At 42.3% G+C, this 16,590-nt stretch overlaps 1 protein-coding gene across 1 annotated transcript in view; it reads right to left on the reverse strand.

The window, feature by feature from the left end:
* GPCPD1 (glycerophosphocholine phosphodiesterase 1) overlaps positions 1–16,590 on the reverse strand; it is a 1,148,488-nt gene that overhangs the window by 366,259 nt on the left and 765,639 nt on the right. Inside the window, exon 12 of the mRNA XM_044056397.1 lies at positions 14,605–14,697. Coding sequence (XP_043912332.1) covers positions 14,605–14,697 — 93 coding nt within the window. The remainder of the gene's footprint in view (positions 1–14,604; positions 14,698–16,590) is intronic.

Consider the following 16,590-nt stretch of genomic DNA (forward strand, 5'->3'; position numbering starts at 1 on the left):
TCTGTGCACCTCATCACTAAGGGCTTTTCATCCAGAAAAAAGGTCATTGTCCCACTGTACTCATCCTTCATTAGACCCATTAGAGTATACTGCCCCGTTTGGTATGTACCTCACAAGACTTCTGCAACAGCTGGAAAGGCCACAGAAATACCTCACTAAACGAATCACAGGCCTAAAGCAGATGCCATATGCTGACCATCTAAAAAAAAACTCCAGCTATACTCTGTGGCATATCGTCTACTCAGAGGCTATCTCTGCTTAACATACAAGGTCATGTCAAACCCTGAGCTGTTGGACATGCTCCAGTTAAAGAAATCCCAATCCTTCAGAGCCACACGCTCCAGGGATCTAAACCTTGTCATCACAATGAACAAAACATGCTGGAGGGATAGGTTCATGACCCAGAGACTCCCCATACTCTGGAATAAACTGCCCATGCATGTCAAGCAAGCGCCTCATTGGCCCTCTTCAAAAGGAACCTTGATGATTGGATGGGAGATAGGAAATTCACCCCGGGGATCACGTCAGTCGCCCTGCTAGACAGGGGTCCAGAGAAGTAAATATTGTGGGAAGAAATATCCAGGGAATTGTTATGGCTAGGCTTGCATAGGCCCTAGGGCCGATAGCCTAGTACCAGCCTATGAACTAAACGTTCCTCAGCACATCACTAACAGATAAAAACAAAGCCTCAAAGGGCACAGCACCTGTTACTACAATACTGATGTTTATCTCATCTTCTATACCTCAGCAAAGTGCCGCAGCAGTCTGCTACATAGACAAAAATACATCTGACTATAAAGTGCAGTTGTGCTATCAACAAATGAAAACTGTAAATGTTTGAGTGCAGTCACTATCAATTTCAGTCATCTCTGCCACAAACAGAATCCTACCCCTAAGTTAGAGTTTTAAGGCATTTCCCCTTCCCCTATACCAGCCATATTTCACCTGCCATCTGGATATCTCCATGTCTTGCTATAAGACAGAAGTACTGTCAGGTATCTTCTATTCTTTGTTTCCCTTTAAGATTTGCCCAGACTATATGAATACAAGCTGTATGCTTGGAAAAAGAAAACTGTATGAAACACAGATCACAATACTGACAGGCATCTCAAATGATCTAGACAAACAGTTTTTTTTGGGGGGAGGCTGGAAAATAGTGTAGAAAGAATGGGAAGGAGTAAGTTGGCCTCCACCCCAAACCTGCACTCCAAGGTTTAGAGGGAAAGTGGAGGACAGGACACAGTATCGACAGACATCTCTAGAAAAATGGTTTGGGGCAGGAAGACTTAGTGTAGAAAGAATGAGAAGGGAGTAAAAGTTAGACCCCACTCCAGTACTGCACTCCAAGATGGGAAGAGGGCAGAGAGAACAGAATGCAGCAGTGACCACACCTGAACATTAACAGTTGCTAAAACCATGCTATGTTGTTTTTGTAAGCTGCATTTGTGGTAATAACTTCAGTGAAGACTCCCAAAGCAGTCAGCACCTATCACTCGGGTGGCTGGCACCACCCGAGGATGGAGAAAGCAAGATGTCTGTCAGGACTGCTGTGCTGAACCATGCTCTACTGCTAGTCAGGATTCCTTTTAAGAATACCAACATGCTGGTCATTTGTCCAGCAGCAGAATGAGATCTTGCCTTGCCTGGTAACTATTTTCCATGGAAATTGTAGAAGATAATACACTGGGAAATCTACTTGCAGATAGTCAACTTAGACATGAACAGCCCACGTCTGTTTTCTCCTATGGCTACATGTAGCTCTTTAGTTTTTCTATAGACCTCTGTTCTTTCTAGGTAACACCGTGATTGTCAGTGCATATTCAATGAGGTGAAGTATTATTTCCCCCCTTTGCTCTGTGGTTTAGTTGGGGGAGGGAGCTAAATGACCTGGTTTGGAGAAATCTCTTATCACAACTTCTGGTATGAATGAAAAATTGGTGTGCAAGGTAACAACATCTAAGGAAGACCAGGAAGGTTTTCTTGCACAAGCGCTCAGACACCCACCTAGCTGAAGTGCCTGCCACCAAGAATACTGTCTTCCACAAAAGATGTTTTACATGGGCTGACCACACTGGTTCAGAAGGTAGTTAAGTTCAGTTTTACCAACATAAAAAAGATGGAAGATTCCCTTGACAGGAAGTGTTATACTGGTCTACTACAGCTGAGTGGCAGGTTCAGAGGTAAACACTCCACTACAGCAGATGGGTGGAAAATTATGGAGGTACAGACCAAGTCTGTGTGAAAATTTTATTAAGTAGTGAAGGACCATTGGTACATTTGCTTCTGTAGGTATCAGATCTCTCCTTTGGCACTTCAGGGAGAACCATTTGTATGATTTCCTAGTTCTTGGTTTCCTGGCCTCCCTCACTGTTCATCTCATATCTTGTTGACTACAAGTGCTCGCCAGGTTTAAGGTTGACAGCCCTGGGTGTACTAGACTGCCCTCCCTCTGAGCCAAGTAGGTCCAGCTATTTGGAGGAAAAAACAAGAGATCCTCCCTGGCCATCAATAACAGATGAATAACCAGTGTTGTCTTGGTCAAAGAAATGCTATCAGGATCATTACCAGCTGTTCCTCTGTTATTTTCTGGATCACACTAGGGATCAGGGGCAGGGGTAGACAGGCATAGGGGAACTTGCCCCACTAGCAGATGATAAAGGCATCCAGCACCCAAGCATGCTGGTGGGGGGATCCCAGAACAGAATTTTTTAATCTGCTAGTTCCTCTAGGATGCAAACAGCTCCATCTCCGAAAGCCTCCTTGTTTTTTGTCAATGATAGGAAAATCTGTCAGCAGTACCGCTACATGATGGTCTTCAGTTCTACCACTGGTTCTCCACAAAAGGCAAGTTAAACTGCCATCAATATCATATTTTGGGTTACAGTCACTTCCTGGATTTTTACTGCCATCCTGCACGTTTTAGCATCTGGTTTGCTGACATACCTCATGACCATAGTGGTGTTCACAACTCACAGGAAGAGTGCGACTCATAAGGGCTTCATGATTTGGAGGGCAGTCTGGAATGCTAGCATATCACGTAAACCAACATTTAAGTACCTGTAGTCAGAGTCTGGCTGTGGGTTGGGGAGCTAGAAGGGCATGCACTCTACCTCTTTGACTGCTGTGATCCACTATCTCAATTCCTTTTTTAAAGCAAGATAAGTTGGGATTGAGTGTTCTAGAGGAAAGAATACTGATCCCACAAGTTCCTGAGATACCACTCTGTTACCTTCATATGTATGCAGGATAGTGGGACCATTACAATGGTGGGGGTCATATGTCTCAGAATACAGAGGACTTGTCTGACATCTACTACGTATTTACTTCTGTGAAATTTGCTGAAGGAAGACCAAGCAACACATTTTCTGAGGAGAGGAACACCTGAGAGATTTTTTTTTAAGGAGCACTGTCCTCTGACAGAGTGCAAGAGTTGACTTCTGCAAGTTTAGGGTGAAGCCTAAATTATGCAGGTATTGCTGTGCAAAGGTTATAGCTTGTAGGAGACTAGCACTGACGTAGAGGAAAATATGAATGCCTTTTCTCCTGCAATGGGCCACTACTGGATCTAGATATCTGGTGAAAAAATATAGGGCAGCAGCCAAGCTAAAATTCAAAGAGGTGAATCAGAAGTAGCCAACACATATTAGGATGAACTTCCAAAGCTGGAATTTGCATGTCTCCCTTGAAGATGGAGATGTGTATGTATGCATCCATGGTAACTATATGTGCTCTAGGTCTTATTAACAGAAAGAGAACCTGGAAGAGGAGCACTGTGAATGTGAGGACTATCAGAAACTTGTTTAGTCTACAAAAATCTAGAAAGGGCCTCCATGGAACATCTTTTCTTGGGAACAGAAATTGCCTGGCAGAAAGCCTAATGACTTTCCTACAGGGCAACACTAGAGAATAATAAACAATATAGCTTCATAGACAGAAGTAAATCATTTTAAACAATTTAGTTTTATCACTGATTTTCATAGGCTTCACAGAAAATTACCCAATCTGATGTCCAATTTCATGCCTTTCTCAACTAACGGGATCAGATCCGATCCTTAGATCCAACTCTGCTGTTTTACTAGCTTGTGGCCACCAACAAACTCTCAAGCTCCTTCCCTACCCACAATGCAGCACCCCTAACATCCCTCAGATCGTGTTTGCCACTTTAGCTTTTAGATATGGTCACATTCAGCTCTTGAGTCTTTAGAGAAGAATTTAGGATGGAGATATGAAAAATAAACTTATCTCCCACTAAACAACTATTTCTTTCATCTTTAATTTTTGCTTTTCTTCTTAAGGTGTTTCTGCCATAACCTTTCTTATATTCTGGCTGTAAATTTTTTCTACAGTTGTGACAGACCCATCTTTTTCCTTTTGCCATCTTTACACACTGTGTAAGTTCTGCAATTAACATTGCTGTTTTCTATTTTTTCTACAAGCTCTTTTTTGTAGTTCATATTCCTTTTCTGTCTACCAAAAAAAAGTTTACTTCAACTTTTCTCTAACTACAGAGATGGCTGAGAAGGGTCCAGCAGGTTTAAAAAAAAAAAAAAAAAAAAAGTGATGTGTGGGCACATGCTGCCTTTGTCAGATGCCCACTTTGTCTACTGATTGCAACCAGAATACCTGTAACAGGGCTGTAGTAACTGTTGTGGGTTTAACCCCCAAGCTTTAGCTGACAGGAAAAAAGCAGAGTTTGAAGGGATTACTGCTATCTCCATTTTCTAAAGCCATTGCAGGGGTTAAATCCCCCAAACATAACTCTCAAGACCCATCAAAAAGGTTTAGGTCCTCTGATTCTCCACCCTGTCTCTCTTCTGAACCAAGGAGAAAGAAAAAGATTGGATCCAAAGCTACAACAGAGCAGACCATCATTGGATCTGACCACACATTTCAGATCCTACATCTTTGGATCCGACCATACATACTATGGATCCTACATCTGCAGAACCGAAGCCTTTACCAAAAACTACATATTCAACAAGTCTGGATCCGATTAATTCCAGGGTGCACCCACCCATTTTAGAGAAGCACTCAAAATCACCATCCCTGGTATTCTTTTGTTCCTGAAGGAGTCTCATGGAAGCAGATGTGGGGAGGATGATAAATTTTTCATGGAGCAAATTCAAAAGGGAGTTTTCACAGCTCCTACCCCTTTGAGCAAGGCATTCCGTTTATCTACCATTACACCGATAACCGCTCCTTCTCCAATTCAACCTGTGGTTTTAGAGCCCTTGGATCCTTGCCTTCTGGGTCCATCTGGTTTGGATCCGAAGAGAACACAGTCTTCAAAGGTCTGGCAATTTCCCCGAGTGCAGCAGCTCCAATATCCTCGGAGCCAGATGACTCTCTGAGCCAAAACTTCCATGTCAGATCAGAGAGGATGAGTTCCACTTCGAAGTTTTTGGAGCCGTCTCTTCCTCTCACAGCTTTGGCACTAAAGAGCTTAGCTCAGACTTCTGCCTTGGGTGGACTGCTCTGGGGTGGAGGGAGGTGATGGGCCAGAAACTTCTCTTATTTAGCTGCGCTGGCTTCTTTCTCCCCGGAGCAGTCTGCCTTTGAGGTAGTGAAGAGAGTATTCTCTCCTCTGGCAGATCAGAGGGGTCCTTTCCCCTCGGATCCACACTCTACTTCCCAGAAGACTTTGAACCGTGATCCTCAATATCCCACTCTGTAGGGACAGCCAGCCCAAAGCTTCCAGTTTACCCAGCAGGGTATTTTGATCTCTTCTGACACTTCTCCAGACCACTCCACCGAGGACGTTCCTATAAAGAGAAAGTGCAAAAGGAACCACTTAGACTTTCCTCAGGAGTCAATCACTGAGGATACTGATTTCAATAAAGGGGAGGGGTCCCCAAATTCACCACCTGACGTCTCATTTGGAGACATTATTGAAATCCTAAACCAAAAGGGTGGCTGGTCTTCCCAAATCCCTTCTCTTGAGGAATCAGTATTTCTGAAAGCATTTGGCACTAGTCCATCTACCTCCTGGGTTACTCCACCGCCAAAGAGCTTTTTAATTTGGTCTCCAAGCCGGAGTGAAATACTGATATAATTCAGCCAACTCCCAAGAGACTAGACAGGATTCTGGCTCCACCAGTATGCTGAGAATATTGGAGTAAAGGGGTCCCACAAAAGATGCTATAGTTACAGTAGTGGCTACAAAGAAGGAACTCGGTGAAGAGTTCCTTTGTCCATCCTCCTAGCAGAGAGTCAAGGGCGACAAGACAGACTTGGGAAACATGTTTATGCTTCAGTGACATTTGCACTTAGATTGCTGAACTATTTAGCACATTTCACTAGGCTAAAAATTGATTTGATTAAAAAGTTATCCAAATCTCTTTCTGGAAATGGAACTGCTGAGGCTCAATCTTCATTAGTCTCTCAGCTTGCTAACCTATAGGCTACATCCAATTTGCTTATGAGGCTCATCTCACACACTGCAGAAAAGGCCTCAAGGGCTGTGGGTTCAGGCATTTCCATCAGGAGGCATGCCTGGATGAATCTGTATGATTTTGTGAAGTCCTTCAAAGTCATTGTTCATCAATGCTCCATTTGAAGGCACTTCTTTGTTTGGCCCCCACAGTAAAAGGCATACTCTCCAAGTGTGAGAAAAGATGGAAAGACCCTCTTCTGCAGTAGGTGTGTGTTTTTCAACCCCTCATAGGGCCTTTTCCAGGAATCAAAGGGAGGTTGAAAAATGTGGTTCAGACAGTCTCAAGGTCCTGTCCAGGACAGACGTGGAGTTAACTCCCCCAGAGGCAGAGGGGGGAGCAATAATGGAAAACGGCACCCCAATGGCAGAGGCCTGCAAAACCAGGGGGTCTACAGAGATTCTTTTTTTGACAGACTCTTTCAGTGCTCCTGAATGAAGGCCTGATTGCCTACCTCTGGAGGCAGTTGGGGGTCACTTATATCTGCACCACAGCGCTTGCCTAAGTATTACAAAACACAGTTGGGTGCACAAAATTTCTAGATGTTATATAATTCCCTTTTCCTCTACCTCCTCCATTACTCAGGAAAATTCCCAATGTTTCACCCACAGGATAGCAGCAGCACTAGAAATTCAAAAGCTGCTAGAAAAAATAAAAGTCATCCAAGAGGTCCCACAAGACCACAGGACCCGGAACTTACTCAAGTTTCTTTTAGTGCTAAAGAAAATAGGGGACTGGAGACCAATTTTGGATCTCAGTGTTTTGAGCAAGTTGGTTCGATACACCAAGTTTGGATGGTCACAGTTCAGTCCTTTCTGCCCTTTCTGGGCAGGGATGACTGGATGTGTTCCACAGATCTTCAGGATGCATACTATCACACAAAGATGATCCAGAAGATATCTGCATGACTGGATGAAAGCCAGCCACTATCAGTTCACAGCACTGCCCTTTGGCCTCACACCTCAGTCCCCAGGGTGTTCACCAAGTGCATTGCAGTGGCTGTAGCTCATCTTAGACAGCAAGGATTCCAGGTGTTTCATTATTTAGATGACTGGCTCATTACTGTCCCAACTAGGCATAGACTGATAGCTCAGATCCGGTGTTACAGACCTGTTCAAATCTTGGAATAACCATAAATTACAACAAGTCTCATTCAACAATTCATCTGCCAACATTTTATCCAAATCCGCAGAACAAAGGGGAGAGAATTCTGCATTCCTTGGACGTAAACAGACAGCTAAGATTCTACTTGAACAGGACTAAAGCTCTAAGAAAAACTGAGCAATTACTAGTGTCATATGCTGCAGGATCAGAAGGAAAGGCTATTTCAAAGCAGACAATTTCAAAGTGGATAAGCCACTGCATCCGTTTCTGCTACTTACACCATGGTAAACCTGTGCCCAAGGGCATTAGGTCTCATTCCACCAGAGCTGCAGCTACTTCAGCAGCTTTTCTCAGAGGACTACCAACCAAAGACATTCTAGAGGCTGCTACTTGAAGTTCTGTTCACACCTTTACAAAGTATTATCATTTGCCTCTCTACTGTAAGTCCAGGGCAGGCTTTGCCACTGCAGTGCTGCAGGGCCTTATAGCCGCACCTAATGCTGTTTAGCTCCAGCCTCCCAACCATAGCTTTGGGATTCTACCCAAATGTAATATGACTGCAACAGTGAAAAACGAAGAACATAGTACATTTGTGTACACTTACCATAAATGTAGATGTTCGAGTGTATTCACTGTTGCAGTTCAGGTTACCCTCCCACCATCCCCATGTCATTCTGAAGTTTATCTTTCCTTCACTATCTTCTACAACCTATGTGGTGTATTTACTTGTAGATGAAGGTAAAGTTTATATTGATGCATGTATTTATATATATGTATATGTATATATATATATATATATATATATATATATATATATATATATATATATATATAATATTGCTACCTTTTTGGGGGCACCTGACATCGGAAGCAAGAAAAACTAAAGAAAATGGCATCGGCTGCATGTTTTATACCCCTGACGACCTGACATTGTGGAAGAGAAGACAGCAACTGACACAGGACCCAAGACTTTGGAATTCAGGCCGACTGAGGGCAACTTGCCAGCAGAATACCCCAAATATAATGACTGCAACAGTGAATACACTCGAACATCTACATTTATGGTAAGTGTACACAACTGTACTTTATGTACTTACTTTAACTTTCCATCTGTGTTGTCCATTTTCATTCTTCCTCAACTAATGGGGTCAGATCTGGTCCTCCGATCCGACTCTGCCTTTATACTATTTCTTGGCCACCAATGAACTCTTAAGGTGCTTCCCTACCCATAACACACCACCCTTAACATCCCTCAGATCTTGTTTACAGCTTTTCAGGAAGCCTATAAAAGAAGTACAATACAAAGGACACAGGTGTCCTGAGGTAGATAATTCCTCCATAAATCAGTTAAGAAAAATGAAGGTTGATGGTGGCTGGAGAGTTGAAGATTGAAAATGGGCAACACAGATGGAAACGGTATGCTAAGTACATAACTAATTTATGCCTTCCTCAGCTAATGAGGCTGAGTCCCTCAGCTACCTAAATTCCTGGGTGGACTCTAAGGAAGGATGTTCCTGAGTACGGTTGAGCCAAAGGCTGCGGTTCCCCTCAAGACCAAATCTAGTTTGTAATGAGTGATAAAGGTGTGAGGGTTTGACCAAGTTGCAGCTGCACATATATCGTCCATAAAAGCTCTAGACTGGAATACAGCAGAAGTTGCCATAGATCTGTTGAATGAGCATTTAATGGTTTTGGTGATGGGAGATTCAATTCCTTACAGATAAAGGAGATGCAATTTGTCAGCCAATAGCTAGCGTTAACCTTTGTAACCAGTTTGCCCAATTTATAATGAGCAAAGGGAACAACTGATCAGTCTTTCTAATCTCTCTTGTTCTGTCTAGGTAGAAATGTAATTGCCTATGAACATCCAGTAAGTGCAGCATATGTTCACCTTTATTTGTATATTGTGGAAAAAATACTGGAAAGGTAATGGACTGGTTACTGTTGGATTCTGACACCACCTTAGGAAAGAAGCATTAGCACATGAAGTGACCCTGTCCTTATGAAAAGTCAAATATGGAGCTTAGAAGGTAACGCTTGAAGTTCTGAAGTTCTTCTAGCAGGTGTAATTGATACTAAAAAAACAGTTTTCCGGGTCAAAAATTTAAGATCGCATTTATCTGCAGGTTCAGAGGGGAGAGTCTAAGGCTTTTAGTACCAAATTTAAATCCCATGGAGTCTTTAAACAGGAGTCATTACAGAAGAGTACTTTTCAAAAATGCTTTACACAGTTGAGGAAACCAGGGAAGAATTCTGAAATCCCGCATGAAAGTTAGAGATTGCTGCAAGTTGAGCTTTAATAGTTGATGAATTAGCATCTTCATTAAACAAACTTGCTAAAAATTCTAGAACAGAATGAATTAGAGCTGAGAAGAGGTATGATTCTCTTCTGCCCAATAAACACACCTTCTCCATTTACTCCTTTAGAGTTTTCAAGTGGAAGATTTATGTGAAGATAAAAGTATTTATTGAACAGGAGAAGAAAGCTTTGGTTGCCTGGCTGTTAAAGGAAATGGAGAAACCACGCTGTTTGAGATCTCCGGGTGAACCATGCCTTTCAGGTGAAACAGAAGGTCTGGAATTGGATACAGAATCCAAGGTGGGTGTAGTAGATGAGGCCAAAGGAAGGGGAACCAAATCTGTCAAGGCCTGTAATGTACAACGAGGATGACTTTACCCTTCAACCAGGCTGCTTTCTGAAGGAATTTGAGAATTAGGGAGGTTGGAGGATAGGCATACAGAAGACCGGAGGGCCAGTCATGGAGCAGAGCATCTCTTCATAATTCGGGGGGATCAGGACAAAGAAGCTCCTGCAGTTGTTGTTTAGGGGAGATGCAAACAAAAATAGCAGCAAGACTGGCCCCACCTTCTGAAGATCATTGCCGACACTTTGTTGTTGAGAGACCATTCTTGAGATAGTAAAAGGAATCTGCTCTGTTTGTCTGCTGTCACATTGGACTTCCCCGGAATATGTGTTGCTATTAGAAAGCAGTTGGAAGATATCGCACATTGCCACATTCTGAGGGCTTCTCAACAGAGGGGATAAGCTCTGGTTCCCCCTTGCTTGCTGATGTACCAGACTACTGACATGTCTGTCTAGATTGCAATTGTCCCAAGAGGAGGAGAGTCCTGGAAATCCTGCAATGCTAAGAGCATCGCTGTCATCTCCAGAAAGTTGATATGCAGGTTGGCCTCTACAGGGAACCAAGCGCCTTGGAGTGTTTTCCCCAGGAAGTGCCCCCCCCCCCAATCTGGGAAACGTCTGTGGTAACTATGACTTTGGGCTGAGGGAGGATGAAAGGATGACTTTTTAACAGCTGTTCTGACTGCATCCATCATGAAATGTATTGTTTGCATACCCGAGTTGTTATCTTTGCAGACATGGGCTGAGAAAGTACTGACCATTGTTGCTAGCATCCATTGTAAAATTCTCATGTGGAATCTTGCTAGAGGAACTAAAATTATTGGTGCTGACATTGATCCCCAGGGCTTGCAGAATCAGTCAGGTTGAAATTCCGTTACTACAAATTATTTTCCTGACCTGCTTCCTTATTGTTTGCACACTTGATAGAGAAAGTGAAGCTACCATAGACACTGTTTTGAACACTGTTCCTATGAATTCTAATGTCTGGGTTTGTTGCAGCAGCAAGGGGGCACACACTCATACCCTCTTTGCAGATTAGCCATGGCACTGTGGGACCCACTTGTCCTGGGTTATTAACTGCCAATTTTGAGCAAAAAGTGCTAATTTTCCCCCCTAAGGGTGCTGTCAAAAGATAAGTGCTTGGTGTAGGCAGAGGGAAGACATTGGGACTGTTTTCTGTAGGTTTGCGCTTTATCTCCCCCTGATTTGGAGGTAGATGTGCCCCATTGCTTTCACCTGTATGAATCTTGTGCCTGGTATCTGGAACCCTTTGGGCGTCTGGATTTGCCCCTTTGAGCTCTGTCTGACACAGGAAAGGACCAATTATTTGTAGGCCAGTGTCTACTGAATCTTGGTGGCTGCACTTGTAAGAGGTCTTTAACAGTTTGCATAGACTTTGCTTTATCTTCCATTTTCTTTAAAACCTCTTCGGCCTTAATACCAAACAGAGAATCATGCTGTAAAGGTGCATCTAGCAATTTAGCTTTAACATGATCAATCAAATTTTGTTCCTTTAACCAGGCATGCCTCCTAATCACAAATACAGTAACTGCGGCCCTGCAGGAGGCCTCTAAGGAATCAAAACCACATTGCAAAGTATGCTTTCCAACTTGTTCAGCTGCATGTAATAATTCCTACAATTCTTTATTTTCTGCACATTCTGAAAGCAACATCATTTTCTGTTTCAGCAATCCCATAACATGTTGTTGGTACTTAAGCATATGAACTTGACAGTTTAAGGCCCTGACTGCCAAGGTTGCGATGTATAAACCTTTTTCCCCATCTGTCTAGTGCCCTTGAATCTCTGTCAGAGGGGGTAGGATTTTTTGCTGTTGAGGCCTCAAATCCCTTTGGACCCTGTGAAATAGTTTCAGGATCAGCATCGGGGTTACTAAATAAAAAGTTATGTGAGTCAGGGACCCTGTAATATCTGTTAGGCTTACTGGGAGCCGGAGGTAAGGATTCAGGGGTCAAGCTTGACTCTGAAAACACATCATCCACAATGTCTAAAACAGGGGGAATGGCTAAAGGCTTGTGCTGAGGGAGAAGAAGGAAATCCCTGAGCCTCTTTTTTTGATTCTGAGAAGTCTTGACTCTCCCAGTGAAAATGCTCCCTCAAAGTATGCAAGGTTTCTCCAAATGAATAATCCTCTGGAGGAGATGCAGATGGAATAGACTCTTCAGCATCAGAATCCTCATAGGGAGGTATAGATAATTCCTGATCAGAAGAAGAATCAGAAGAAATAGAAACCTGATCTGAAGAATCATAATCAGTGTCTTGCCTAGGCCTCTTATCTGGAGGGGGATGGGTACCCCTGATCAAGGTAATAAGGTCTCCAGCCATTTTGATCATCTGTTTTTTTAGGCATAGAGGCCTGTGCACATGGCTCATGCGTCAGTTTTTTAGTTGTAGAAGTTGCCTTTGTCTTTGGTTTTGCAGCTGTCGTCGGTTTGATATATAAATGTTGAGGTCTGAATACAACCTCAGAAGCCGGTGCCTGCTCAGCGGCTCCGGACCCATCCGAGGGAGATAAATCCATCGGTCTAATACCTTGAGTATCTTGCAACATGCCGGACTCCACATGGGTGTCGGTAGAGGCCTGCGACTCGAAGGTAGTGTGTATATAAGGGGTTGCGAAAGCACCTCACTGAGTACCGGCGAACTGGCGACTGGCTTAGGAGAAGCTTCATAGTCGGTTTTGGATCTCGACTGCCTTTCTCTGTCCTTTTCTTTGAGTTTTTTATGTACTCCGGTAGTCGGATTGCTGTCCGACGACATTTCTAGGTAGTTAAATCGGTTTCCAAAATACTTTGATGCAAAAATATACAGACGCTTAATAGTGCGTTGGTTAAATCTAGCACAAAACCGGCAGCCAGGCACATTGTGATCAGGGCCTAGGCAAGGAATACAGAATAAATGGAAATCCTTATGAGATATTTGCTTCCCACAAGTAATACAATTATTAACTTTTTCCTGACATCGGTAAAAAGCAAGAAAAAAGTTTCCCCAACGGGGTACTTAGCTTTAGTGAAGACTTTGGTTCTGAGACTCAAACTTGAATAATTCAGTAGTTGGACGACCGGCACTTGCAAAATGCTTCTGCTTCGGGCACCGCGTGGCAAGAAAGACTAAAGAAAATGGTGTTGGCTGCATGTTTTATACCCCTGACGACATGGAAGAGAAGACAGCAACCGACGCAGGACCCAAGACTTTGGAATTCAGGACGATTGAGGGCAACCTGCCAGCAGATTACCCCAAATGTAATGACTGCAACAGTGAAACACGAAGAACATCTTCTTTTTAGTTCTGGTATGCCTTCACTAAGGCAATTGATAGGAAAAGTGGAGGGTTTGGGGACAGGATCAAGGCAAAGAAATGAGACAGTTGCACAGCAGGAATAAGGAAAGTGTCAAATTAACTACTACAGTGGTCAGGTCTGGGTCGCTTTCTTTCCATAGTGTGTGCATCAAATATCTGAGGGAAAAGAGAACAAATCTTTCTGATTACACAAAGTTAGGTACAGCAGTAAAAATGGGTGAAGTGTTTAAAAAGCTAACAGGTGTCAAGTTCAGTGAAAATAAATAAAAAAAAAAAAACTGTACCTGGATCACAGCAACCCTGGTGTGAAATATCACTAGGAGATGTAGAACTGATGGTAAGAAACCAAGAAAAGGATCTGGGGAACCTGGCCTGATCCACAGGGAGCAGAGTGAGAGGACAAAAGCAGCAGATGTAAGAATTGTGGAGTGTGTGAATCCTCAAATAGTAAACACCACAGGCAAAAAAAAGGCAATGCTTCAGCTTTACCAGGACCTAGTTAGACACCCTGAGAACTGTGTAAAGCAGCATTGGATAAGGCCAAGAGCAGCAAGATGCAGGAGAGGGTCTAGAGGAAAGCGAAAAGAAGGAATGAGAGGAATGGAGGGGACAGGATATGAACAGAGACTAGAAGAGTAATAACCATATGAAACAGTGTGTGCACAAGATCACGACAAGGAGAAATGGCAGCACTGTATTGAACAAAATGGAAAAGGGAAAGAAGGGGTATAGACAACAGACTGCAGGGACAAACTACTCTCAAGAAATGTTAACAGATTTGCATGGCACAGATTGAGGATCAAATGTTACCGAAATGGGAAGTGCAGAGAAATTATGAGGGCATTCAACACTACTTGGGACAGATAGAGAAGGGCACTCTAACTTGGGGACGAAGGGAGAAGAGGAATGGAGAATGGACTTAAATGTCAGACCATAGTGTCTACTTCTGCCACCAAGAAAATAGTGTGCGATACAGTATTCCAAAGGAAAAATATCCAAGACAAAAAAGTTTAAAGGGCAGCATATTTATGAAAACATTGTGAACTGTTTTCAGAAAAGCAAAAATTCAGTTAACACCAAACTACAAGCTATAACCATTAACATACCTTCTTCATTGATATACAACAAGTTAGATCATGATATACGACTGGGACCAAATCCTTAGAAAGATGCACATCGAATTCCACATAAGCAGCCCCCTAAAAAAGAAAAAAAAAGCTTCATTATACCACTTCCTGGTTTGAGAGTTACTAAACAAAGGCAAAAAGCTTAATTCCACAAGGTTTACTGGTAATCTGTCCAAACATATGGTATGCAAGATACAGCAGTCATTTTATTATGACAATTCAACCTCAAAGAGGTGACAGCAACACAGCACTTACAGTGCCAGAAAATGTTCACAGACGTCTTTGGTAAAGGACGGTACAGTACTCAGTACTGTGAACTAGTTTTCCCTCATAGGTCATGAATGGAAACATCTGGAAAGTATGGAGAATGGAATAACTACAACAACCACACAAAGATGATGGGTACTCAACTGACATTCTTCTAAGACTATGTATTAATTTTGCTGGTATCACTTTAAAACATGGAGAGATGAAACCACTATATTAAAGTCAAATGCAATTCTTGGTTCTTATGAAACCAAAAGGAACTTCAATAAAATACAAATGTATTTAGATACAGTTAGTGACCTCTTTTTGAAGATTTGCAGTTCTATTAACAGTAAATCATAACATCTGGGTTTACCTACTACGTTTATTTTCTCAACCAGAATTTGTGATAATGATAATAGTGGAACTACTCCTGGAAAGAACCAATGCAGGTCTTGCATTTATAGGGTGCTAATGCAGGATGTTATGTCTGAAACATGAGAGCCTTATTCCATGTTCCCAAAAATCTGTAAAATGGGTACTGCTTATAGGCAAGCCAGATATACCTAGGCAGTTGCAAACGATGTAAAACTGTGCAGGCGCACAAACTGAGAAAATCTGTTCAAATATCCAAAACTGTGCAAGTGCACAAATGCAGAAAATCTGTTCAAATATCCAGAACTGTGCAAGCGCACAAACTCAGAAAATCTGTTCAAATATACAAAACTGTGCAGGCGCACAAACTCAGAAAATCTGTTCAAATATCCTTCTATTTTTCTAGTAATAACCCACCATAATGTGTTTAATATTAAAAAGAGGGACAATCTTTACAGGACACCACAACTGTCATTCTCCGCACCTCAGAGACATAAAGAGTTGGGGGAGTGTTGCTTGACGACACTTTTTCTGCGGACATTCCAGTATAATGTCAGGACGTACAGAAGAAACATTTTTAACTTTGGATAGTGCCAAAGGGACTTGGTCAAAACTAATCTCAAAGAGATATGTATGGGGGTGGGGTGGGGGATGGATAGAGTGAAGCTGCAAGAAAACTTATCAGCAAGAATATGTCCTTAGGGTCAGAGAAGATGGTACCCCTGCAGATAAGTTCAGTACAGTATTGTTTATTACTTCTATACTTCCTAATATAGCTGGAGGAAGACTTATGGTTGTCTTTTGAAATAGTTGCAACCATGAGTTTATTTTTCCTAATGTTAAGTCCGAGAGGCTTGCACAATTTTAAATCCTCTTCATAATGATGAAGTCGATATCATTTAGTGATGGTCAGGAGCTTTTTCTTTTTATTATAGAGTTTGTTAATCCATATGAGTGAACTACCAGATCAAGCTTTAAACCAGAAGTTATGCTTACATCATAATGGCATGGATGCCTCAATGCATCTATCCAACAGGCAGTAAAATTCAGAAGCTTAGGTAGCAGCTTCTATTACAAGGTTTGTTGTGGAGTTATAACACTTGTAATTATCAATAAGATTAGTAAATAGTAAACAGGTGCTGGAGTAATTCCTGAATGTAGAGAACATATAAGGAGCCTTAAAACAGGTTTTCATAAAGAACACAGCAAGATAGTAAGATTTGACTAGAGAGGTAACGAGAGAGGTGGTATATCTCCAACAAATATTTCTGAGATGACATCAAGAACATGAACAGCTCTGCTGGGTAAGGGAGCAATTTGTTCAAATGCTCAAGTCCAGAAATT

Source organism: Protopterus annectens, chromosome 1.part2 (assembly GCF_019279795.1).
Source record: "Protopterus annectens isolate FY-2018-M chromosome 1.part2, PAN1.0, whole genome shotgun sequence".
Classification (NCBI taxonomy): Eukaryota; Metazoa; Chordata; order Ceratodontiformes; family Protopteridae; genus Protopterus; species Protopterus annectens.